This window comes from Cetorhinus maximus, chromosome 20 (assembly GCF_964194155.1).
Source record: "Cetorhinus maximus chromosome 20, sCetMax3.hap1.1, whole genome shotgun sequence".
Classification (NCBI taxonomy): Eukaryota; Metazoa; Chordata; class Chondrichthyes; order Lamniformes; family Cetorhinidae; genus Cetorhinus; species Cetorhinus maximus.
Window position 1 is genome coordinate 22784565 of NC_135898.1, and position 26594 is coordinate 22811158.

The window sequence follows — 26594 nt, forward strand, 5'->3', positions numbered from 1 at the left end:
CCATGGTGCGATTTGAACCTATGTTCTTGGATCATTTATTTGCCCAGGCCTCTGGATTATCAGGCCAGTAATGTAAAGACCATCATTCCAATTGGCTTAGCGGCAGAAAGCAGAGGGTGGCAGTGGAGCGGTTTTTCTTTTGTTTGGAGGGGTGGGGGTTTTGAGTGGTGGTCCCCTGGTTTTGAGTCCATTACTCATTTCAGTTTTTACAAACTACCTGGATTTAGGTGTAGGGAGGAGTCGATCGTGATGAGGATAGTTGCAAACTTCAGGTGGACATGGACAGGAATATCAGTTAGCAATAAATGCTGGTCATGCCAGCTATGTTCACAGGCCACAAATTTATAACTGAAAACATGGTAAAATCTAGGTTTGAGTGCAACCATTCCTTGGCTCATTTTAATGCTGAAGTTGGCCTTTGGATCAGCTTTCAAAACGGGCTCTTGGGCAAAAACGTATTTGCACAGTTGACCTTTGTTGTTAATAATTTTGTGATGTAGTAATTTACCTCCAGAACATTAGGCTTCGATTGCAAGAGCCAGTATAATGGGGTTGAAGTGGTGGATCGAAATTGCTCGGGTCTACACTTGTAGGGAGCAGTAGGATGCATACAGATCTTAACTACGTGAATGGTTGCAGTTATTTAATCTGATACTAAAGAGAAATTTCACCCTCCCTCTCCCCCCTCCCCCTCTCCCTCTCTCACTCTCTCTGTTTCTCTCCCGCAGCCATCGGCATCATGTGCTGCATGACCAGAATGTGGATAAGAAGACCTGTATCCCCATGAACCACCTGTGGCCAAACCAAGCTCCCTACACTGTGTGTAACAGCTCGCTCTCCGAGTACGGGGTGCTGGGTAGGACATTTATTTCTTTACTTCGGATAAATCTGCTTGCTAAATAGTCAGTGGTGGGCAGGGTGTGTGCCTGCGGGGAATAACTTTGTGGCATTGAGATGGATTGTGAATAAAGGGCTTACTGGGATTGATGATGGTAGGAAAAGGCAGCTTGCATAAGTTTCCTGTGATTGTTGGGTCAGTAACTGAGCCCGCATGTCAACTGTTCTCAAAGAACAACGGCCTCCGAAGGCATTCACTTTTGTCCAGAATTAGAGTTGAATTCAAGAGTGACTGCTCTGTTCCTCGTCCCCGAGCCTTGTGTAACCTTTGTTGCGAGCCATCATCATCATCACTACTAACAGTTCTCACATTTTGTCTTTTATTACTCATCTACATCAATGTAGAATCATTTTTATTTATTCATAGGATGTGGCTGGGCCAGCATTTATTGCCCACCCCTAATTGCCCTTGAGAAGGTGGTGGTAAGCTGCCTTCTTGAACCGCTGCAGTCCCTGTGGTGTAGGCACACCCACACCACTGGCCTTGTGTCCCTTGCGAGAAAGATGGAGGCAAATTGGTCACTCCTGAAACCTATCCACTGATCCCCATCTCTGAGTAGGCCAAAAGAGGGTTAAGCTAAACTGTGATGCCATCTGGAGTTGAGTAGCCTGCTAATAGCTCTCCATTGAAGTGCACAGATGAAGAGCAGCCAATTGTGAAAGGTACTGAAGGGTGCCCACAAAGCCATAGGGAGCAAAGTTTCCAGCAATCTTTTGCATTGTTTGGTGCACTGCCTGAATCTCTCTTTACAGGTTTCGAGCTGGGGTTTGCAATGGCTAGTCCCAATGCACTGGTTCTGTGGGAGGCTCAGTTTGGCGATTTCCACAACACTGCCCAGTGCATCATTGATCAGTTCATCAGTCCGGGCCAGGCCAAGTGGGTGCGACAGAATGGAATCGTCCTGCTGCTTCCTCACGGCATGGAAGGAATGGTAAGACTTGACCCTTTTAGGGGTGGGATGTTTCAGGAAAGCGGTGTGAACTGACTGAGCCGGTCTTTGGCCAGTTGCTGTGGTGATGTGGTGTCTGTAATAAGTTTGGTATTAGCTGCTGCAAGGCATTAAGCTTCAGGGAGCACAAAATCAACAGAAGTGGCCATAGCAATGAAATCATTACATCTTCCACCTCTTTGGGAGCAGCGAATGGTCCAGGCCAGCATGGAGGCAGCCTTGGAAGTTGCCTTTGTAAGTGATATTTTATCTGGACTTGTGGTAAAGGAAAGTTGAGCGCAGAGCATTTGCTAACGTGTGAAGAATTTGAAGAACAACTTTCTAAAGTACGCAGTAAGTCCAGAAAGTGCTGGGAATACTGAGCATGATTTTCAATATCTGGTTGCAGAAAATCAGGTTAGCATTTCATGGAGAGACCTGCTCCTCACCCTGGGTATATTTTCTTCAGTATTTTCTGTTTTTATTTCTGCTGCTTGGTACTTGAGGTTTGGTGGCTTCTTTTGCACGCGCAGTAGTACATGCAGCAATGTTAAAGTTGATTAAAACTAGAAGGAAAATGAGGATTAAAAAATATTTTTGTCACTTAAAAATACAACAGATCCAAAATTGAAACATTGGTCAGTAATGCTGAGCTTTCGAAACAGATCTTGGAAATTGGAAGTGATGATGAAAGTCTCTGTTCACTTTTAAGCCTCAGTTTGTTATGCCTCAGCACTTCTGGCAAGGGAATCAAAGGTTATTGGGGGTAGATGGGAATGTGGAATTCGAAATGCAGACAGATCAGCCGTGACCTTAATGAATGATTGAGCAGGCTCAAAGGGCCGAATGGCCTACTTCCCCTATTTCATGTGTTTGTATTTTGAAGAGGAGCAGGAGAGTTCTCCCCGGTGTCCTAGCCAATATTTATCCCTCAATCAACGTCACAAATAACATCATCTGGTCACATTGCTGTCTGTGGGAGCTTGCTGTGCACAAATTGGCTGCTGCGTTTCCTACATTACAATAGCAACCATAGTTCAAAAAGTACTTAATTGGCTGCAAAGCGCTTTGGGACATCTAGTGGCCCTGAAAGGCGCTATATAAGTGCACGTCTTTCTGTCTTTCTTTTAACCTTTGCGTGGCAGGTTATGTCGAGCTATAAATGACTCATGGTTATTGTGATGGTTACAGGGGCCCGAACATTCCTCTGCCAGACCGGAGCGATTCCTACAGATGTGCAACGATGATCCTGATGTTGTTCCGGTGAGTGCTGAGGAATATTGTGGGCAGCCCCAGCAGAGTGCCGGAAGTGTGGGTGTGCTCTTGTGGGATTGCTCTAACTTGCACGATGGTTTTTTTTTCTCCCTCTCTCCCCATCTCCTGCAGAAACTGACGGAAGACTTTGCAGTGCAGCAGCTGTATGACACCAACTGGATCGTTGTGAATTGCTCCACACCTGCAAATTACTTCCATGTGCTGAGGAGACAGATACTGCTGCCTTTCAGGAAGCCGGTCAGTACAGTCTTGGGCCTGTGCATGTGTCTCTGTTATTCCAATTGGTAAAGTTCCCCCTTATCCTTGGTGCATCATTTCCCAGCAGTGGGGTGTTGGTGAGGATCCAGCCTGCTTCCAGTAGTTGTCAGTAATGCGCATTGTTATTGTATTGGCCTAATACCAGCTGTCCACAGAGCTTGGAGTTTTACTCAGTACTGTTGACCCTCAGTCTGTGCAGATGAAAAGAACAAAAATGCAGTCGCGCTGCTTCCTTGCAAATCCACCACAAGACATTTTTTTTTTTTGGAAGACCAACTTTAAGTATTCTTTCATGGGATGTGGGTGTCTCCTGCAAAGTCAGCATTTGTTGCCCATCCCTAAACGCCCTTGAACTGAGTGGCTTGCTCGGCCATTTCAGAGGGCAGTTAAGAGTCAACCATGCTGTTGTGGGTCTGGAGTCACATGTAGGCCAGACCAGGTAAGGATGGCAGATTTCCTTTTCCCAGAGGATATTAGTGAACCAGATGGGTTTTTACAACAATCTATGTTAGTTACCATGGTCACCATTACTAACACCAGATTTATTAGCTGAATTTACATTCCACCAGCTGCTGTGGTGGGGTTTGAACTTGTTCCCCCAGAGCATTAGCACAGGCCTCGGGATATTTACAACAAGAGTAATGATGTGATGACCTGACCCATGTACAAACATCTGCCGAGATCTGGAGTCCAGAGTGCCTTGAGAAGAAGGAAACTGGGTATGATCAGCATCTGGCCCAGTTGTTGCTTTAATTGTTTCTTCCCAAGTCGAAGGACAAAGGCAGCAGACACATGGGAACACCACCACAAGTTCCCCTCCAAGTCACTCACCATCCTGACTGGGAAATATATCGCCATTCCTTCACTGTCGCTGGGTCAAAATCCTGGAACTTCCTCCCTAACAGCACCCTGGGTGTACCTACACCACATGGACTGTAGCAGTTCAAGAAGGCAGTTCACCACCACCTCAAGGACAACTAGGGATGGGCAATAAATGCTGGCCCAGCCAGCGAAGCCCACGTCCTGTGAAAGAATTGACAAAAAAAAATCAGAAGGGAAACCACTTCTAAAATTATCCTGCTTTCCACTTCCTTTCGCTGCTTGTTTTTGTCCAGCTGTCGCACTCAGAGGTGGGGAAGCATTTAGACAGGAAACACAGGACTGAGGGCAGAGAGGATCTGGGCTTTTACACAAAGGTTAACTTAATAACCAGATCTGATAGCCAGGAAAGGAGATTGTAGTCAGGGTCCTGAGCTGCTTTAGAGCTGTCCGACAAAAGAGCAGGAGTTTTGTAGGACAGCACATAAGTTTCTGTTCAGTATTCCCACCGACTTGCAGATAGATGTTTGTTGCGGCCACTAATAGACTTTGGTTCTGCTGGTGAGGCAACAGCTCCAAGAGCTGCCCGTTCCGATCCTCCAGGTTCTCGCTGTTCAAACTGGACAAAGCAAGTGCAAATTAGAAGCCCAAGTGCGACTGAGCTGCCTGTTTTGAGGGCTGAGTCATGCTTTAGAAATGGTCCTAGTTTGGGTCGGCTTGCGATAATGCAAAGGTGTCAAAAGGTGTCTAGCAGGGTGAATCTCCTTCCTCAAAACCGGGTCTTTTGAAATTTGCTGTTTGAGAGGTTCTGTGCTGTCTTGTATCTTAAAACTATTGTACACCCAGTGAAGTTCCTAACTGTTCTATTACTGCTATTCATGAGGAACTAATCCATTAACTTCCGTCATTTCAATTTCAGCTGATCGTCTTCAGCCCCAAATCACTGCTGCGTCACCCTGATGCGAAATCCAGCTTTGACATGATGCTGCCAGGTAGGTTGGTGTGGCATCAGCAGAAATCCTTCACTGCCTCCTGTACCCTACCGCCTCCTGTAGAGCAAATCTCGTCACTGTTGGCAGCAATGACTCCTTCGCTTACCATTTTGTTTGTATTAGCACCCGTTTAAACATGGTTGGTCATGTCAACAATACTCGTGTAATACCACCACCCTAGTCGTGTTGTCTTGGGCAGCACTGTTAGATGGATGCACCATGTTTCCTTTCCCTTGAACCAGGCTCCATCTTCTGTTGAAGGGTCATGAGGACTCGAAACGTCAACTCTTTTCTTCTCTGCCGATGCTGCCAGACCTGCTGAGTTTTTCCAGGTAATTCTGTTTTTGTTTTGGATTTCCAGCATCCGCAGTAGTTTTTTGTTTTTATCCATCTTCCCTTGTTCTGTTGGAAGCCCAGTTCTGTGTTTGCGCTGTTTTTGAAAAGGAATTAGTGGATTCATGGAAAGGGAGCAGCCGTCTCCTGGCTACATGCAAGACTTCTGTGACTTCCAATGTTTCTTTCCCCCCCCTGGGTTTTTCCTACGATTTTTGGTCTAATGGTCACCCCCCTCTGCCTGGCAGTGATAGAGTTCACTTCATACCCTCTCCAGAGCCCAAGCTCAGTGTTTGCATCTCTGCCCTTGAGCAGCACTCCTTCATGGCGAGAGGAAATCCAAGAACTGTACCTGTTTGCAGCTTTCTTCCACTACAGCGCCAGTCAGGCAAACAGGAGCAGGTTGCTGCTATTCCTGCTGCCTGGGACTACGACGGTGTTTTTCAACTGGGTGTAAGTTTTAGGCACTACTTGAACTTAAATGAACAAATAGATATTGGAATTTGAGACTTCAACCATACAGGCAACAGGACACATTCTGGTGAAGTTACTCAGGAAGCTTCATTAAGTTATAAAGTAATACTTAACAAAGCAGGGCAGCAACTTTTATGGGCGTACTATGCTACTTGCTCCCTGGCTCAGCTTAGGGTGCAAGGTGACACTAGGTTTCGGTTCTCTCCCCGTCACTTCTGTGGTCTTCTGCTTCCTTGTGGACAGCAGGCTCTTCAAACTTCAGTTTCTAACCTGGTGCGCACCTTGGTCACGGAAAGCTGCTGCTTATTAACCCTTTCCAAGCCGCAGCCCACACCGTGATCAATGATATTGCATTCTGATTGGCCTACATGAGGCTAGACTATTTTCTAATTGGCTGAAGGGGTGCGTGATCAATCTGTGTTTGGCCCTCAAGGGTGATGGTCATCGATTGATGTCACTTCTCACTATCCCCTGACTGGTTCCTTAAAATGCCAATTACTTACAGGGCCATCCTCCTCACTATAGCTTGTTTCTGTTACTTTTATGGCTTCTTGCCAAGATAAAAGGATGTTCTATGATATCTTCCTTGCCTGGTCATTTAGGATAGGGGAAGTATGGCTGCCATGCCCTCCTGAATGATACCTTGAGCTCATTGTCTCAGATTTTGCTTAATTGGTGCAAGTTCCTGATTAAATCAAACCCCTACCAGTGACTTAAATAAAAGCAAAAAACTGCGGATGCTGGAAATCCAAAACAAAAACAAAAATACCTGGAAAAACTCAGCAGGTCTGGCAGCATCTGCGGAGAGGAACACAGTCAACGTTTCGAGTCCGAATGACCCTTCAACAGAACTAAGTAAAAATAGAAGAGAGGTGAAATATAAGCTGGTTTAAGGGGAGGTGGGACAAGTAGAGCTGGATAGAGGGCCAGTGATAGGTGGAGATAACCAAAAGATGTCACAGACAAAAGGACAAAGAGGTGTTGAAGGTGGTGATATTATCTAAGGAATGTGCTAATTAAGAGTAGAAAGCAGGACAAGCAAGGTTGAGATAGCCCTAGTGGGGGGTGGGGTGGGGTGAAGGAATCAAAAAAGGCTAAAAGGTAGAGATAAAACAATGGATGGAAATACATTTAAAAATAATGGAAAGAGGTGGGAAAAGAAAAATCTATATAAATATATCTATCTATATACCCTACCAGTGACTGTTTAAAGGCCATTTGCTAGGTGATGGTTTTTCTCTCTGTGGTTGTTGGCACTTGGAATGAATTACTTTACTTTTAAAACAAAGGACGGAGTGGAAAAGTTGCTTATAACCTTAAAACTATGTAGACCTAATACAGAAGATTACAAAGTAGGTCGTACTTAAAAGTGATAGAGAGTGTGTGTGTGTGTGTATAAAATATAAGTGCGTAGCCATAATCAGTGTTTAAAATGTGAGGTAATAAAGTCTCCTTATACATTCAGTTTATACAAAGTCTTGAGTGGTAAAAGTCTAAAGGGATTATACAGTTACAAAAATAATCTCTCACTTACAAAAGTTAACTAACATAAAGAATACATTGAGCCAAATGTGTTGCTTTTCCTCTAAAACACTATGAATTAAAATGAACTGAATGTAGAACACAGCTGTTGTTATTCTATCCTCCTCTCCACACAATAAATTCCTTCCGATTTTCCTGCACTGGTGACACCAGGTTTCGATAAGGTTTTAACAATGTGAGAGGATGTAAGCTCGCCGATCAACCTTGAAGGCTGCAAGTTCTCGGAATGAGGCTCTGTGAAATGCAAATTAGTACAACAGGGACCTCTCCAGCAGTTGTTCTGCAATTAGCTCATTAGTGTGTTACCTTTATTCTGTCCCATGGTGCACTACTCTTATCAAGTGAAGCCAAGCACAGCCACATGATACTAAGATACTAAAGTCCTCCATTGGTTACAGTTTAAACAGAATAATATAATATTGGATTAGTCAATTAATATACTTTGTGTGTAAACTAAACTAAAGCTAATCGTTAAACATCAATTTCCCTGGACTAGGGTTTATGACCTGATGAGACCAAAAGAGAGAGAGAATGAGGATGGGGTTCAAAGTGAGATAGAGAAGTGCTTCTAGGAATGAGATGACAGCAGAGAGTCCTGACGAGTCTATAAGTAATAAGAGATACAAGGGAATGGCTGGGCAACAGCTATACACTACAGCCTTGTCCAATCACTATGGCCATTTTCAGGGAAAATTCTCAGATACTAGAAAGCAACAGTAAGCTCCAGAAAACCGTGGCTACCTTGACAAAGTGAGCTTGTTTAACCCAGTGTATTGGAATGTCTCTGAAAAGGTCCAGTAAGATTTGGGCTGTGCTCTGCTGGTTTGGGGGTTAGTTCATTGCCCATTTTGACTTGGCCCCAGTTCCAACTGAAACAACACTTCTTTTGGTTGAAACCTTGGGAGATTCGGGTTCACAAGAGGTGAAACAAATTGAAATGGAAGTCTGGCCACAGGGTCAACCTTTCCTCCTCCCTCCCTCCCTCCCCCACCACCCCAAAAAGTGCTCGCAGTGCATAAACCACAGCTACAGATCCATTCCAGCCCATTGCCCTCTCATCGGTCTCCACTTGTCACAGAACCGTCGGCGATCATCTGTCTGCACTGCTAGGACCAAGCCAGTAAATCTGAACTGCCTTCAAACTTTTGAAGTATTGTTGGACCAACCCAAATTAGAAAGGAAAATGGGGCATCATAAACTCCATGCCTGTCTATGGGTACAGACAACTCCAGAGCTTATAGAGCTGCAGTTAGGTCTTAAGGAACATTAGGCATGAGGTATGTGTAAAGTTACACCTATATTCAAGTCAGTCTTACAAGCTTGGTTTGTGCAGAGTGCCTTGAAGAGCTGTATTTGTTGTGTGTATGTGCTTGAATCCCCTGTTTATTCAGCAGGGTAAGGATTAATGACTATGTTTTACTGTTGAGGGACCGATTTTCTATTCTTATCCCATTCAACTACAGTACAGAGTTTAGAAGAATGCGAAGTGATCTTATTGAAACATATAAGATCCCTAGGGGACTTGACGGGGTGAGAACATGTCTCCTGTAGGAGAGACTAGAACCAGGGGACACAGTTTAAAAGTAAGAAGTCTCTCATTTAAGACGGAGATGAGGAGAATTTTTTTCTGACGGTTATTAGTCTTCCCCAGAGAGCGGTGGAGGCTGGGTCATTGAATATATTCAAGGCTGAGTTAGGTAGATTTTTTGATTGACAAGGGAGTTGTGGGGGATAGACAGCAAAGTGGAGTTAAGGACGTAATCAGATCAGCCATGGTCTTATTGAATGGTGGAGCAGGCTCGAGGTGCTGAATGGTCTACTCATGCTTGTATTTCTTGTGTTGTGGACCATCCCCAAAGAGACCAAAGATCCTGGATCCAAACTCTGGTCAGCAATGAGCTGGTGGTTGGAGGGCTTCGGTACCAGTGAGCCAGGGAAAAGGCACATCAACATAGGGTCTCACCACTTGTCCACTGACTGCTGCTGGGAAGTGGCCATCTGTTAACACGGGGTTAGGGTGAGCTGTGATGGCCCTCATAGTTAGCCATGTTCCTCACAGTCTTGGATGTGAAGACTGATCAATGGCTGCGATATTGTCAGGGTGAGCAATGCCTTTGGGAATTGCAAAGACAGGAAGAGATTCCAGGGATAAAAACAAAAAACTACTGCGGATGCTGGAAATCCAAAACAAAAACAGAATTACCTGGAAAAACTCAGCAGGTCTGGCAGCATCGGTGGAGAAGAAAAGAGTCGACGTTTCGAGTCCTCATGACCCTTCAACAGAACTGTTCTGTTGAAGGGTCGTGAGGACTCGAAACGTCGACTCTTTTCTTCTCCACCGATGCTGCCAGACCTGCTGAGTTTTTCCAGGTAATTCTGTTTTTGTTCAAGAGATTCCAGGGTTGGGGGGAGGTGGGGAAGCGAAGAATGGATGGAATGTGTATCTGTTTATGAAAATATATACACTGATAGTGCAGCCTTTTTCATTTCCTCTCCTTTTCTCCCCCCTACCATAGGTACAGAATTCCTGCGTGGAATTGAGGAGAATGGGCCTGCAGCTCAGAAACCAGAGGAGGTTAAGAGGCTTCTGTTTTGTACTGGTAAAGTATACTATGAACTGGCAAAAGAGCGCAAGAACAGAGACCTGGAAGCTGAGGTTGCAATCACCAGGCTGGAGCAGGTGAGCATCGTGAACTCCCTTCTGAGCTGGTTCTTTTGCTGTAGTGACACAGCGCCCATCACCAATTAATAGTTTCTATTACCAGCCTGTGCTGTTGGCTGGTCTCAGTGAGGTGTGGCAAACCGCTCAGGAAGAGACAACCACTGGCGGACTAAGTGATGTCACGTGGAAAGGCCCTCGGTGTGAAGGCAAAGATTACGCTAGCTCAGAATAACTCCGTGTTCAATAGCCTCCTGGCACTCGCTGTCTGGACACAAACAAAGGTAGTTTTGATGAGGTGCCTGAGGGCTACTCTTGTTTGTAACAAGGGTTGACACCCTCGGGCGCGAAGGCAAGTTGGGAGGCCTCAGGTCAGCCTGGAATATACTCGTTGTCTAGTGTGGCAGATGTGAAAAGTACGTGGAAATGGGTTGGCTGTCATTATTCAGCCTCAAATGCTGTTCCTTCACTCTTTTTTTAAGGAACCTGGCACATCCTGTTCGATCAGTGTAACAGGCGATCAGCGCATCTCCCTGATCAAAGCTTCCCTTTCACCTTTTCCTTTAGATTTAGTGGGGGTGGGGGGTGGATAGAATATCACTCTAATGTTGGTTTGTAATGACTTGGGATGAACGCTCCGTTTTAAAGAGCTTCACTAAGTCGGGCCCTGTTTCCCTGTCCAGCTCTCTCCCTTCCCGTTCGATGTGGTGGAACAGGAGGCAAAGAAGTACCCCAACGCTGAGCTGATTTGGTGTCAGGAGGAGCACAAAAACCAGGGTTACTACGAGTACGTGAAGCCACGCATCCGCGCCACCACTCGACGCGAGCGGCCCGTCTGGTGAGTAAGGCCATCGCGTACTGCTTAACACTGTAACCCCGCGCTGCTGGAACTGTACCCCTGCCATCTCAGAGACGAAGGGGAGTAAATTGAGGCGTAGGATAAACAGTAACATCGCGGACACCAAGGCAAAACAAAAGGCTTCACTAAAAGTAGAGGCGGGACCCTAACTAGACGCAATGGACTTGAGTGTAAAGCAGAACAACGGTCAAAGAAATCAGCCAGCTTCAACCCAGATTAGGCTCATCCCACAGAGGAGAGCTGATTAACAGGAGTATCCGCAGCACAAACCAAGGCAGTGGTTCTCTCACTTATCAGCCAACCTTTGTCAAATGACCACCCTGCCCATCTAAATCATACTCCTAATACCTGGATGTTTGTAATTCAGCACCCTTTTCAAGTCCCGAAATACTTAAAAACTCCCCTCTTTTGAATTTGACCCCACCACCAGCCTTGGTAACTGTGAGCCTTCCTATTCACTCCCAGCACACCTCCCTCTTCAAAGTGAGACCTTCTCTGTTGCATATGATGATCGCACTTCATTTCCAGCTTGCATCACAGGAACAGGAGACGACCATTCAGCCCCTCAAGCCCATGACTGGGGTCTATGACCTGACACCATATCCCCATAGCCCTTCAATCTCTGATTTAAAACTAACAATTACAACTCAAGACCGTAAGGAACTGAGGCAGGAGGTAGACCGTTCGGCCTCTTGAGCCTGCTCGGCCATTCAACATGATCAATGGCTAATCTCCTGCCTCAACTCCACTTTCCACCCGCTCCCCTTGATTCCCCGAGACCCCAAAAATCTGCCGATCTCAACCTTTAAATATATTCAATGATGGAGCATCCGCGGGCCCCCTCAGTGAAGAAATTTCTCCTCACCTCAGAACTAAATGATCGCCCCCATTATCCTGTTCCACATTCCCCAGCCGGAGGAAGCAATTTCTGTGTCTACCCTGTCAAGCCCCTTCAGAATCTTGTGTCTGAATGGGATCACCTCTCATTAACTTCAGAGAATATAGGCCCAATTTACTCAGCATCCCGGGGACCAATGTAGTGAACCTTCGCTGTACCGCCCCCAGTGCTAGTATATCCTTTCTTAAATATGGAGACCAAATCTGCACACAGTAAAATTAAGCTATTCGTGAGAGTTCCAAATCTCTACCACCCTTTCTGTGGATGTCGCCCTTAATTTCACTCCTCCTGAAAGGTCTGGCTCTAGTTTTTTAGATTCTGTCCCCCTTAAAACCAGTTCCGATAACTCATTTGCATACCACACAAATATTTCGTGAACCATTTGGAAAGTCCCTTTCGAGCGCTGGGGGTCTGTGCCAACCGGTTTGAGAAACACTTGGGTTAAATCTTTGTGAGGGAAAGATTTGAATCATGGGAAGTGAAGTTAAAAACCTAGCAGTGGAGGCAACGAGCGGAAGATGCACGATTCCTCCTCACCAGCAGGCACATAAAGCAAGATCCGCAGCCTGTGTTTCTTCATCTTGTATGCCTCAAGCTGAGGCATGTCAGTTGGGGGTGTCTTTTTATTCATTTCAGTCATCCAGACTGAATATTAACCAGACTGGGCATATATTTTCCTTTTCCCACCTATTTCCATTATTTTTAAATGTATTTCCATCCATTGTTTTTCCATCTCTACCTTTTAGCCTATTTCGATCCTCTCCCCCCACCCCACCCCCACTAGGGCCATCTGTCACATGCTCATCCTGCTTTTTACCCTTAATGTCACCATTAGCACATTCCTTAGATAATATCACCTTCGTCAACACCCCTTTGTCCTTTTGTCTATGACATCTTTGGCAATCTCTTCTTTGCCTCCACCAATCACTGGCCCTCTATCCAGCTCTACCTGTCCCACCCCCCTCAACCAGCTTATATTTCACCTCATTTCTATATTTCCTCAGTTCTGATGAAGAGTCATACGGACTCAAAACGTCATACGGACTCAAAACGTTAACTGTGTTCCTCTCCGCAGATGCTGTCAGACCTACTGAGTTTTTCCAGCTATTTTTGTTTTTGTTTCAGATTCCCAGCATCGACAGTATTTTGCTTTTATTTTATTATATGGGCATAGTGTCAGAAGTAGAGTCAAACTCCCTCAATTCTGTCCTAATAGTGTCCCTCACAAGTCGAAGGAGCTTTACAAACCTGTTGTGATAGTTTTCCATTTCTGTGTCCGTCATTCTGTGAACTCGGGGGAGTGAATTTAAGGTCAGCTGAGGGTCAGCCTGTGCTATCAACCCCTAGCCAGGAAGAAGGATGGCATGGAAAGAGCTTTTAAGTGAGATTTGTTCAATTCCAATTAATACAGAGCACCAATCAGTTTAAATAGAGCTGAGCTATATCACCAAGCGTTCAAATTAGAGCAGGTTCTTCTCAAACTATAGCCTTCAACACTCGTCAGTTTTAGTCACCAGGCAGTTCATAGGGCAGAGCCACAGCTAATCTGTGGTATCAAAGGGCAGCGCGATGTAGAATGACTGGAGAAACCCAAACTGTTCTCTGTTGATAGGAAGTGACTGAGAACTGGTCTTGTAGGACAGCTAGAACAGAAAAATAGCTTCATGTTAACCTCGGGGAAGTTTGGATTCAAAAATGAGAGAGATTTGCATTTATATAGTGCTTTTCACAACCACTGGACATCTCCAAGTACTGTACAGCCAATGAAGTACTTTTTAAAATGGAAACACAGCAGCCAACATGCACACAACAAACTCCCACAAACAGCAACGTGATAATGACTCGATGATCCGTTTTAGTGATGTTGATTGAGGGTTAAATATTGGCCAGGGCACCAGGGATAGCTCCCCTGCTGCTCTTCAAAATAGCGCCATGGGATCTTCTACATTCATATGAGGAGGCAGATAGGCACCCTTTTTTTAAGCAAAAAAAGAAGGCACCTCCAACAGTGCAGCACTCCTTCAGTACTGCACTGGAGTGTCAGCCTTGATTTTTGCACTCGAGCCCTGGAGTCTAGAGTGGGACTTGAACCCGGAACCTTGTGATTAAGACTGCTACCCGCTGAGCCACACTGATAGTCAAAAGAACAAAAGGTAAATTTAGGACTGATGTTTGAGTTCTTCACAGAACAATGGCCAACCCTAGATAGCGTAGTTCAATCAAAGGCCCAGAATTGCTGAAGAAACAATTGATTGCTGTACTGGGGCGACTGCAGGGTCTTTCTGGATGGGTGAGCCAAGATGGCCGAGTCACCTTCCTTGTCCTTGTTAATCTTCGGAACTGGGTCGAGGCTGCCGAGCTCGATCCGCCAGCCAGAGCTGAATGGGGGCCCACGTGTTGGGCTAGGTGGTGGTGCTTGTTAAACTGATGGTCTTTTCTCTCCTCTGCAGGTATGCTGGCCGTGAGCCGGCCTCCGCCCCAGCCACGGGTAACAAAAACACCCACTTGCATGAGTTGAAGAGGTTTCTGGAGACCAGTTTTAACCTGGACTCCTTCAAGAACCTGGACAATTAGGACCTGGCCTTGGATTCACTCGCCGTCTGAACCTTCATCTTCCGTCCTTACTCTAGGGACTAGGCTGTGCATGCTACTGAGATCTAACTTGTACAACTGGTGAGAGGCTTGTATCTGCAGCATTTATTTCAGATAGAGCAAAAAAAAATACCTCGATTCAATACAGGAATTATGAAGCAGAAAAGAGCGGTGTATAAACAGGCCACTGACTGCTATAGCTTCACCCGCTCCACTTTTTAATGTATTGTTTAGTTTAATCGAGCAGTTGAAGTAATGAGGTGTGGTTTGTAAATTTTGTGAATAAGGAATTTTTCTATTTCTGAACTAGCCGTGGGCTAACTCCCGGTCGATGGCTGGATCACGTTCCGATTTTAGCTTCCCTGACCCACCGCACCGCCACCACCCCCCCACTCTCTTCCACTGCTACATGAGTTCTGCCCAAGACTTTAAGCAGTTAATGTTGGGAGAAGGCATTGCACTTTCAGCCTGTGCCAAAATCAAGACGACGATGTTTCACTCGCCTATCTGTGGAAGAGTTTTCTCTCGATGACCACTTCTTGAGACTGCGCAGTAGGAAAAACTGATTTATTTATTTTGGTACAAATAAAGTTTTCAACTGAATATAGCTTCATCAATAAAAGACGTTCTCCTCATGCAACACTTTGGTTTTGCTTTGAAACTCACCGTAGGTTGGTCTAGAAGCGTCTTTTTCCACTTGTGCAGTGCCTTCAAGGTTGGATGGCCCAAGGTTCTAGACCAGGAGAGAAGTGGGACGGGCCATTGTACTGGAGATTTTTTTTGGGGGGTGGGGTGCCATGTTCAAATGGGTCATTATTGTAGAGCAGGGTAGTGTGGGGTTGGCAGATTGCAAGTGTGGTGGGCCATTCTTCTAGCGGTATGGGCAAGTTAATGGGCCAGTGTTCTAGAGTTTTGCTGGGGGGGGTGGGGTGCGGCGGTGAGGAGAGAGAAGAGTGATGGGCCAGTGTTCTCCGGGGGGGTAGGGGGTGGTAGAAGAGGGTTATTGTGGCGGGCCATTGTTCTGAGGTTTGTGGGGGGGGGGGGGGGGGGAGGTGGCAGGAGTATTGGGCCATTGTTATAGAGCAGGGGTAGGGAGAAGGCAGTTTAATGGGTCATTGTTCTAGGGTGGGGGGGGGGGAAGAGCGCAAATGTAATGAGCCAATGTTCTACAGCAGGGAGGGGTAAAGTGGTTTAGGCCAATGTTCTAGAGTGGGTGCCCTAGAATGTAGGGGGCAAAGGTTGTCGGGCATGAGCAGTGGAACGGGCTGAGGTTCTTGAGTGAGTGGCAGGGGAAGAGTGGAGGATGCAGGTGGAATGGTCTGAGGTCTGAGTGTGGGAAGGGGGTGGGAATGGCCTGTGGTTCGAGAGCAGGGAAGTGGCATGTGTTGGTGTTCTAGGAGTGGGGAAGGGGCAAGTGGAATGGGTCATGGTTTGAGGGAGAGCGAATGGAATGGGCCAGGGATCTAGAACATGAGAGGTGGGTCAAGTGGAATAAGCTGAGGTCATAAAGTGTGGGAGGTGGGGCAAGTGGGGTGGGCTGAGGCTCTTGAGCAGGGGAAGAGGGCAAGTGGAATTGGCCAGGGTCTACAGCAGGGTGATGGGGAGTGTGCCAAGGCTCCAGAGCAAGGGGGTGGAGTGCAATGGGCCAGTGTTCTAGGGGGGGGCAGGGCAATGGGCTGAGGTTCCAGAGCAGGGAGTGTGGTGTGGGCCTCAGTACTGAGGAGGGTGGGTCGGATGGAATGTGCCATGGTTCTAGAGCAGGGGTTGTGACATGGGCTTTGGTTCTAGAGCAGGTGAGGGGGTGGGTCAGGTGGAATGTACCATGGTTCTAGACCAGGAGTGGAGGGGCAAGTGCAATGTACCAGGGTTTGAGAGAGGTGGAAAGAATGAAAAGCAACTTCACTGAAGGACCTGTAGAGGAAAGAGAGCTTGGAGATCGGGGTGGTATATGGGGAAGACTATGGCATTGAGTGGTCGTTTTTTTTAAAAAGGCAGAGGTTTTGAAAGGGAGGGGGGCAGTGCCAGTGAAAAGTGAGCTGTGCTTGACCGTCGGGGTGGTGTGGTGGTGGTGGCGTAAGTGATCTTTTTACCTCGTGAGTAAGGCAGGGATAGAAGCCACTTACTCTTCATCTGGACACAGCCACACTGCCTCTGGTGTTGTGCAAACTGACGTATTGGTTAGGTGGGGATAACAATCCAAAATAATCTAATGTTATTCTACTATGCGCACAAAAACATACTATAAAATCCCAGTCATTTTATCACAAATCCATTGACAGCTTTGACAGGAAGAATCAGCTCCCGTCCAACCGATGAACACGCGCGGGTTAGGGTTATGGTACCATTCAGGCAATTCAACTGATTTGGGGGGTTGCAGGGGGAAAACAGGGCCTTACCGCCACCCCCAATCCTGAAATGTAACCCTCTTTTGATGCTCTCACACTGGCACGTATCTTTAAGCAGGGCTCCCTGGCTCTCAAAATGAATAATCACTGAGTGATCTGGTGGAAGTGGGTGTTTATATTTGGATTATTTTTTACTCATTCACTGGATGTGGGCTTCGCTGGCTGGGCCAGCATTTATTGCCCATCCCTAGTTGCCCTTGAGAGGTGGTAGTGAACTGCCTTCTTGAACCGCTGCAGTCCATGTGGTGTAGGTACACCCACCGTGCTGTTAGGGAGGGAGTTCCAGGATTTTGACCCAGCGACAGTGAAGGAACGGCCGATATATTTCCAAGTCAGGATGGTGAGTGGCTTGGAGGGGAACCTCCAGGTGGTGGTGTTCCCATCTATCTGCCGCTCTTGTCCTTCTAGATGGCAATGGTCGTGAGCTTTAAAGATGCTGTTGGAGAAGCCTTGGTGAGTTGCAGTGCATCTTGTAGATGGTGTACACTGCTGCCACTGTGCGTTGGTGGTGGATGTGGTGTCAATCAAGTGGGCTGCTTTGTCCTGGATGGTGTCGAGCTTTGAGTGTTGTGGGAGCTGCACTCTCCCAGGCAAGTGGGGAGTATTCCATCACACTCCTGACTTGTGCCTTGTGGATGTGGACAGGCTTTGGGGAGTTAGGAGGTGGGTTACTTGTCACAGAATTCCCAGCCTCTGACCTGCCCTCATAGCCACAGTATTTATATGGCTGGTCCAGTTCAGTTTCTGGTCAATGTTAACCCCAAAGATATTGATGGTGGGGGATTCAGTGATGGTAATACCATTGAACATCAAAGGGAGATAGTTTAGATTTTTCTCTTATTGGAGATGGGCATTGCCTGGCACTTGTGTGTCACAAATGTTACTTGCCACTTATCAGCCTGAGCCTGAATATCCAGATCTTGCACTATCCCTGGTTCAGCATGGTAAGAAAGAGCAAGGGTTCTTTCTCATTCTGTGACCACTGCTGGAGAACAGGATCCTAATCACTGGTGTAGGCACATACCATCCACCATCTCTATCATCTCTATCATCTCACATGGGGCAATATGATCGGCACAGGCTTGGAGGGCCGAAGGGCCTGTTCCTGTGTTGTACTTTTCTTTGTTCTTTGAAGACCGGCTGGGAGTGTGGTTAGAAACACTTTCGGATCAAGGGGGGTAAAAAGGGAAAATCGGTGGATGTTCTATGAAGCAAATCTCTGTATCTGCTAAAGGTGTTTGAAAAGTCATTTGGGATTTTAATGCGTCAATCCCTGCTTGTGATTTAGTTGTCAAGTGATTTGTAAGGATCTTTTTAATCTGAGGGGACAGCTGCTTGCGGCTTGTGAGACTGTAACGCCAGCTCACGTATCACGAGGGCCAGTCGTGTGCACGGGCTGACCATTGATTCCTGTCAAGACCCTGTTGTTGCACTGAGTTTGAACCTCCTGAGTGGCGTTTGGTATCTCCACAGATGAACAGGCCTCTGTTTGTTGTGAGACTCCTGATGAACCTTAAAATCCTCTCTCGCTGAATTTTATAATTCAACTCAAATCTATGTGAACCCTTCAACACTGGAGCCCAAAGCAAAGTGCTGTGGGGAGGCAGGGGGGTGGTGGGGGGCTGGAAATCTGAAATAGAAGCAGAATAGTCTGCAAATATTCAGCAGGTCACTGCAGCATCTACGGAGAGGGGTGGGAGGGGGAACGGTTAACGTTTCAGGTCAACAACCTATCTCTCTCGCATTTTCTGCTTTTATTCTTCTTCACTGGTTCTCGGATCTCCACGTGACTCGAGCAGTTGTGGGCCATGCACTGACTTGCTGTGTTAATGAATGAGGCTGGCAGGTGACCATTGCCTTTCAGCACCTGTGACTCAGTGGGTAGCACTCGCGCCTCTTGAGCTACCAGGTTCTGGATTCTGGTCCCCCTCCAGGACGTGACCACGAAAATCAAGACTGACGCTCCAGCGCAGTGCTGAGGGAGTGCTGCACCGTCAGAGGTGCAGCCACTTGGATGAGATGTTAAACACATCTTGTCTGCCCCCTTCGATAGGTGTGAAAGATCCCTCGCCACTATTTGAAGGAGGAGCAGGGGAGTTATCTCTGGTGTCCCGATTATCTGGTCATTATCACATTGCTGTCTGTGGGATCTTGCTGTGTGCAAATTGGCTGCCGCGTTTCCTACATTACAACAGTGACTACACTTCAAAAAGTACTTCATTGGTTGTAAAGTGCTTTGAGATGTCGCGAAAAGCACTATATAAATACAAGTCTTTTAAAAATATTTTTTAATGTTTTGAGGTTTTTAGAGTCTCACGATGATTCACAATCAATTGCAGATTTTATTTCTGCCAGTTCTAATTGCACACAGTTTGTTTTGAAACTTTATAAGCATTATGCACTATTATAGCTGGTGCTTTGGTTGGTGTTCATTCTTAAACCCCCAAGCAAAGTCCTATTTGTGGAAATTTGGGATTACTGGAGTATCTGAGTGTTAATAAATGAGTCTTGTTGAAATATGTTTGAGTTCTCATCCTCTACAAGTGTAGCAGCAAAACTCTATGTAAAACCTATGCCAGTTCAAATAGGAAGACTGCTGTTGGAACCTTTTCAAGTGTTGTTGGAGTTGAGAGGAAACTCGAGTGCTCTTCACAATCAAGACTGAGGTAACTTGGAGAGGAATATTAAACGAGTAACTGCAGTGGCACTTACTGCACAGAGGGGAACGATCAAAGCCGAGAGCGATTATTTTACTGTACCCTTTCACACAAGTTGAAAACCTGTTTACGTCGACCTTGCTGGTTTTGGTGAATGGTTCTCTGATCAAATACTAATTCTGCTCATCCCTCTGGGGCATGTCAAACATTCATCGTCAAACTCCCTCTTCTCTGGCCCACGCTCTCCAACCTGTGGGGAACACCAGCCTTTTCAGTCACCTTTCTGAGCAAGTGAACTTGCTTCCCCTGCAGGCTAGGGAGGGGTTAAATGGGCCGTAACTCTTAAGTTCTATTTTTTTTCCCCATTCCACCTCCCCATTTCAAGGCAATCTCTCGTTGTGAAGTCAATCACACTGGCCGTCCCTCTTCCAAGGGGGCTCTCTACGTGAGTCCAGAGGGGAGGTACTGAATTGGGGGAATACCCAATCCTGCTTGAACCTAGTCTCGACACGCACACGCTTCACAATGCTGGATTGTGATCGGGAGTCAGGAGGTGTTCTTCCCTACACCCCCATCCCGCCAGCCTAGGTGCAAGGACAAGGGGGACACAGATTTAAAGTTTTGGGTGAGAGATATGGGGTGGGGGAAGAACTCTTTTACACAGCAAGTGGGAATGAGCTGGAACTTGCTGCCCACGAGGGTGGTGGAAGCAGAGATGGTGAATGATTTCAAAAGGAACTTGGATGGGCCCTTGAGGGAATTAAGCTTGTAGGGTTACGGGGGAATGAGACTGACTGGATAGCTGTACAGAGGACTTGATGGGCTGAATGGCCTCCTTCTGTGCCATAATGACTATGGCTCAAGTCAGATCTTGGGACCTTTATGGTCTGGTCCTGCAACATGGGAGCACTGACCCATCAAGGTGTTAGGAAAACCAATGAACACAAGGTCTATAGTTAGTTGAATTCAGCAAGGGTGGGAGAGAGGGGGTACTGCAGCTACTAAGTGCTAGGAAGAGAAACAAAATTAGTTAAGACTTCCTTTCCTAGTTCAACCCAAGTGTGTGTGTGTGAGAGAGAGAAGGACTGTACTCAACTGTGACCTGGTTTGACCACCCAGTCATGTGTGAAGAATGGCCATTTTTAGCAAGGTGGCAGAGGTGACTTTGCACCTATAGGAACCCAGGCATGAGTTGTCATTATCCATGGTGGTCTTGCTCACTTTTATCCCATCCGGACTTGAGGAAATAGCCCCGGCCAAGTCGCAAGTCACCAGGGAAAGCAGCTCTGGTGCACAAAGACAGATCATCAAATGATGTTCAAGGGAAGACTGCTATTGTTTTTGTCACAGTCATTTAACTGCTCGACTACACCACTGTTAAATAATTGGACAGGCTGTAAGTATTTGCATACAGGGATTAGGTGCACTGTATGGCTGTAACACTCCCATGTCATTTGCTAGCTCTTCAACATTGTGTTGGCAATGCACTGCACATGGAAAATCACAGTTAATCCCACCAATCTCACGGGGCACAATTCTAACGCAACAGAAAAGTTAATTAAAGTTATAGATAAGGGGCAATCTCATTAACATTCAGCTTGTACACAGTTTAACTTTTACATCATCGGAATGCAGAAACGGATGGATTTGAGAGAGTTAAGCAGAAAGGTATTTGTAGAGGATCTGAGCTGTGACATGGTTTAGTCCCTACCTAAACCAGTAAAGCTGTTGTAAATGCTGTCCCTTTTAAGGTATATTTAAGGACTATTACTGTTTTCTTAATATATCCACAGCCCCAGATTTTCAGCGTTCAAAGATCCTATTGAGTTGAGGAGGGAATTCTCAATTCGATCCTCTCTCCAATCAGTGCACGAGGGTCTCTGTCTTGTCATTTGCTTTCACCTTTTAAACAGAACCTCTTGGCCGTAGCCAGTGATCAGATCCTTCCCTTTGGACAAGCCACGTTGCTCCGAATGAACTCGTAGAGATCTCTGCCCATGCTCACTCCCAAAGCTTTCCTCGAGTACTTCTCCAAAACGTCGTAAAGCCGCCCTGTTGGGTTGGGGAGGGGGAAGTTGCAGATTGAGTACTGGCAGATATCGAGTTCGCTTAAGTTACACTGCAACCAGCTTGAGAATTTCTCCCCATCTCTCCTGCAATCTTGTTGGGCTAATACCAGTGGATTTTAAAAGCCTTCTTCCCGCCATCAGACAGAAAATGCTGGCAGGCTGTTCGACTGTGTGGGGCTTCATGCTGATTCTACCTTTAACATATCTGTCTGTCTGTACATGCACATACCTGTTACTGTATAGTATGGAAGACAAGAAGCTCGGGCTGATTTTTGGCCCTCAAAGAACCCACTAACCCCCTGATTTAACTGGGCCAACATAAGACAAAGCAGGAATAAAGCCTGGGGTCCTGTCCTCCTCTGTCTCCTTCACACCAGGGTTACAAGGTCTGGCGCTGTAAGTATTCGCCACCCATCCCAGAGCGAAGCCGCTGCCTGGTTTCACTGACGGCCTCAATATTCCTGCTGGTTCACCTCTCCGCCTGCTAAAACCGCCAGGGTCAGGCACCGCTGCGATGCCTCGCGCAGTCAAATAGCCGGCTGGCTGATTCTCGCTCTCTGGGCTCGTTGGATGGAGAGCTGCCAAAGGGTGCGGTTCTCCAGCGTTGTACAAAACATGCCTACCTTCAGCCAAGGGTATATACTGTCGCCTCTGGCCTCACACCCTGTGCCGCCTCCCCCCCACCTCCCTCCCTCCCTCCCATGTTCTAGTTTAGTTCTCACTTACCCACTGTGACATTACTCCCCTGCAAAAACTGATGCATTTCCTTTATGCTTCTCATCAGGGCAGTGTCCCCGAAAGTAAAGTAGACCACATCCCTCTGCGCCTGAGCCGCGGCCATGATCTGAATGAGAGCTATGAAAACATAAGTGGTGGAGAAGTCAGTCGTCAACACTTCAGCACAGATCAAGGCACCATCCCATTCCTTCAAAGCCACTTTTCATGTAAAGTGTGTGATAAATGCAAGTTGTTGTTGACCTCATGCGTTTTGCATAATGCTGATGAACTCACACACACAAAAAATACGGGTGTTTCTAGCATTGTTCCCAGGGCTGGAACACACCTGGGTCTCTGTAGCTGCTGAATTCAGGGAATTTGCTACTCAGATTTGGGGTGGGGGGAGGGTATCGTCCAGGGCTCCTGTGCCACCAGGTGGCAGCGCTGAGCTCGGGAAGGTCCATTGGGCTCGATAGCTCCGCCAGCAGCTGCTTGCTGGTATTGCAACTGTAGTCACCAAATGTGGACTGGCCAAAAGACAGTGGAGTTGAAATGGTAGTGTGTTCCATTTGAGGTGAAAGACTGGCATTTATATAGCGCCCTTCACGATCTCAAGACGCCCCCAAAGCGCTTTACAGCCAGTGAGCTGCAGTCACTGTCATGTAGAAAGCGCAGCAGCCAATTAGCTTACAGCAAGCTCCCACAAATAAAAATAATGAACAGATTTTTTTTTTCAGTGATATTGAATAAGGTTTAAATATTGGCCAGGACGCTAGGGAGAACTACCTTGCTCCCCTGCAAAATAGTGCCGCAGGATCTTTCACGTCCCCATGAGAGAGCAGACTGGACTTCAGTTTAACATCTCATCTGGAAGATGGCACCTCTGACAGTGCAGCACTCCCTCAGTACCGTACTGGGAGTGTCAGCCTGGATTTTTGTGCTCAAGTCCTGGAGTGGGACGTGAACACACCACCTTTTGACTCAGAGGTAAGAGTTTTTAAAAATTCTTTCATAGGATGTGGGGGTCGCTGGCTAGGCCAGCATATATTGCCCTTGAGAAGGTGGTGGTGAGCCGCCTTCTTGAACCTCTGCAGTCCATGTGGTGTAGGTACACCCACAGTGCTGTTAGGAAAAGAGTTCCAGGACTTTGACCCAGCGACAGTAAAGGAACAGTGATATAGTTCCAATTCAGGATGGCTTGTGTCTTGGAGGGGAACTTGCAGGTGGTGGTGTTCCCATGTGTCTGCTGCCCTTGTCCATCTAGGTTGTAGAGGTCATGGGTTTGGAAGGTGCTGTTGAAGGAGCATTAAGTTGCGGTAGTGCATCTTGAAGATGGTAGACACTGCTGCTACTGTGTATTGGTGGTGGAGGAAGTGAATGTTGAAGTTGGTGATGGTGTGCCAGTCAAGTGGGCTGCTTTGTCCTGGATGGTGTCGAGCTTCTTAGGTGTTGTGGGAGCTGCACTCATCCAGGCAAGTGGGGAGCGTACCATCACACTCCTGACTTGTGCCTTGTAGATGGTGGACAGGCTTTGGGGAGTCAGGAGGTGAGTTACTCACCGCAGGCTTCCTAGCCTCTGACCTGCTCTTGTAGCCACAGTATTTATATGGCTGGTCCAGTTCAGTTTATGTTCAATGGTAACCCCCAGGATGTTGATAGTGGGGGATTCAATGATGGTAATGGCATTGAACATCAAGGGACGATGGTTGGATCCTGTCTTGTTGGAGATGGTCATTGCCTGACACTTGTGTGGTGTGAATGTTGCGCTGTGAGCCATGGTTGGTTTGAGCTGGTCATTTTCACTAGCCGCAGCTTAACAAATCTACCAACCTTTAAGCTTTGCATCCCCCTTGAAAGCTCCACAGCCCCAGTTGCCCGTGGCAACAGCTGGTTTGTGCCTGGCTAGTATCACACGATCCGCAGTAGAAAATCCACAGTAGGCCTTTTAGAGGAGAGCACAGTGTTACAGAGGAGTCGGGCACAGAACGAGATTCAAAACTGATAACTCTGACCTAGAAAAAACCCCAGTCAGGAAACTCCTTTCTAGAACTCTATTTTCATTGCTGATACCATTAAACATTTTAAATTATAGGTTATTCCCTCCCTTTTCGCAAATGGATGTTCTTGATTCATCCGAGCAAAATATCACGAGGTATGGTTCGTGGGCATAAGCAACTTCAGTTATGAGGATAGACTGGAAAAGCTGGGACTGGTCTCCTTGGAGAAGAGGGTGTTGAGAGGAGATTTGATCGAGGTGTTCAAAATCATCAGGGGTCTGGACAGAGCAGATAGGGGGCAACTGTTCCCGTTGGTGGGAGGATCGAGAACCAGAAGGACACTGATTTAAGGTGATTGGTAAAAGAAGCAACAGAGACATGAGGAGAAACTTTCTCATGCAGCGAGCGGTCAGGATCCGGAATGCGCTGCCTGAGAGTGTGGAGGAGGCAGGTTCAATCAGGGCTTTCAAAAGGGAATTGGATTATTACCTTAAAGGGAGACAGCTAGGGAGTGGTGAGAGGTAAATTGCTCCTTTGGAGAGCCGGCACAGACACAATGGGCCGAAGGGCCTTCTGTAACCATTCTGTGAAGTATCCTGCTTTTGCTCATTTCAACAAGTTGAAAGGTCCCTGGATCTGCATCTGAAGTGCTGTAACCTACAAGGCTGTGGACCAGGTGCTGGAAAGTGGAATTAAAATGAGCAGCTAGCCCTCTTTTTTTTGGCCAGTGCAGACATGATGGGCTGAATGGCTTCTTTCTGTGCCGTAACGTTTCTCTGGTTCTAACAGCTACAGAAGGACCTTTGCCCTCCAGAAAGTGGGGAACCATGAATGAGAGGCATCCTTAACTTGTCTGAATTAAACCATTTCCATTTAGAACCTAATGAAATCATTCCTATGTCAATCAACCTCAGACTTTAATGATTCCTGAAACTTAACAAGACAAGAGGTGAATTAACGCCTTTTTCCTCATTAAATTCATTCACGGGATGTGGGCGTCGCTGGCTAAGCCAGCATACATTGCCCATCCCTAATTGCCCTCGAGAAGGCGGTGGTGAACCGCCTTCTTGAACCGCTGCAGTCTGTGTGGTTTCGGTGCAGAGTAACACTCCCTCCCATATTCTGCTTGATCCTCTGAATCCCTCTGAAGATCAGAAGCTAATGTCAAGTAAATTGATAAAAGCAAAATACTGCGGATGCTGGAAATCTGAAACAAAAACAAAAATAGCTGGAAAAACTCAGCAGGTCTGACAGCATCTGCGGAGAGGAACACAGTTAACGTTTCAAGTCCGTATGACTCTTCATCAGAACTAAAGAAGTATAGAAATGTGGTGAAATATAAGCTGGGGGGTGGGACAGGTAGAGCTGGATAGAGGACCAGTGATAGATGGAGGCAAAGAAGAGATTGCCAAAGATGTCGTAGACAAAAGGACAAAGGGGTGTTGACAGTGGTGATATTATCTAAGGAATGTGCTAATGGTGACATTAAGGGTAGAAAGCAGGACAAGCTAGTGGCAGATGGCCCTAGTGGGGGTGGGGTGGGGGAGAAGGAATCGAAATGGGTTAAAAGGTGGAGATAAAACGATAGATTTAAAAATAGGTGGGAAAAGAAGAATATATTTTAAAAATATAACTTATTGGAAAAAGGTGGATCGGAAAGGGGGTGGGGATGGAGGAGGGAGTTCATGATCTGAAGTTGTTGAACTCAATGTTAAGACCGGAAGGCTGTAAAGTGCCTAGTCGGAAGATGAGGTGCTGTTCCTCCAGTTTGCGTTGAGCTTCACTGGAACATTGAGTTGCCCTCACTTTATGGTATGCAGTGTGTGGAGTGCCCACTGGGATCTGCTCTCCTGTGAGCTAACCGGTATGCACTTTGTCCGCACAGCTTGATACGGATTCAGATTTCCTGGATCCTGCAGTTAGTTCTTGCTGGGGGCCTTACCTTGTTCAGCTCTCTCTCCAGGTAACAGATTTTGTACTGGTCCATGGGGTTCCGAAAGTTAAGAGCATCAATGGCCACTATCTCCGTGCAACGTCTCAGCCACGAATCCCTGCAAAAGAAAAATGGAAATGAGATGAATTTTTCGGTTTGCAAAGGAGCCAGTCACTCCCTCCCGAGCCTCTTTCCAGAAAACAATAATGTAACAAGCTTACCAATTTATCTAGGTGGTGAAAATGCACTAAATTATCAGTCCCTTGTGCTCTGCTGAATATGGTGACAC

At 46.7% G+C, this 26594-nt stretch overlaps 2 protein-coding genes and 1 long non-coding RNA gene across 8 annotated transcripts in view; 1 reads left to right on the forward strand and 2 right to left on the reverse strand.

Annotated features, from left to right (window-relative positions):
* The window catches only part of LOC144694964 (2-oxoglutarate dehydrogenase complex component E1), a 95867-nt gene extending 80700 nt beyond the window's left edge, over positions 1-15167 (forward strand). For all 6 annotated transcript variants that reach the window (XM_078565776.1, XM_078565778.1, XM_078565779.1 and 3 more), the window contains 8 exons: positions 729-856; positions 1651-1829; positions 3018-3089; positions 3213-3338; positions 5098-5170; positions 10036-10199; positions 10862-11016; positions 14386-15167. In XM_078565776.1, coding sequence (XP_078421902.1) covers positions 729-856; positions 1651-1829; positions 3018-3089; positions 3213-3338; positions 5098-5170; positions 10036-10199; positions 10862-11016; positions 14386-14509 — 1021 coding nt within the window. In that variant the 3' untranslated portion in view covers positions 14510-15167. The remainder of the gene's footprint in view (positions 1-728; positions 857-1650; positions 1830-3017; positions 3090-3212; positions 3339-5097; positions 5171-10035; positions 10200-10861; positions 11017-14385) is intronic.
* A 4038-nt stretch (positions 15168-19205) lies between these two features.
* LOC144694973 (uncharacterized) overlaps positions 19206-26594 on the reverse strand; it is a 125528-nt gene continuing 118139 nt past the window's right edge. Inside the window, exon 2 of the long non-coding RNA XR_013579842.1 lies at positions 19206-20242. This is a non-coding gene — a long non-coding RNA (uncharacterized LOC144694973). The remainder of the gene's footprint in view (positions 20243-26594) is intronic.
* LOC144694969 (poly(ADP-ribose) glycohydrolase-like) overlaps positions 19335-26594 on the reverse strand; it is a 38609-nt gene continuing 31349 nt past the window's right edge. The window contains exons 12-15 of the mRNA XM_078565791.1: positions 26315-26423; positions 24206-24317; positions 22385-22513; positions 19335-21641 (exon numbers count right to left, since the gene is read on the reverse strand). Of these exons, the coding sequence (XP_078421917.1) occupies positions 21526-21641; positions 22385-22513; positions 24206-24317; positions 26315-26423 (466 nt within the window). The 3' untranslated portion in view covers positions 19335-21525. The remainder of the gene's footprint in view (positions 21642-22384; positions 22514-24205; positions 24318-26314; positions 26424-26594) is intronic.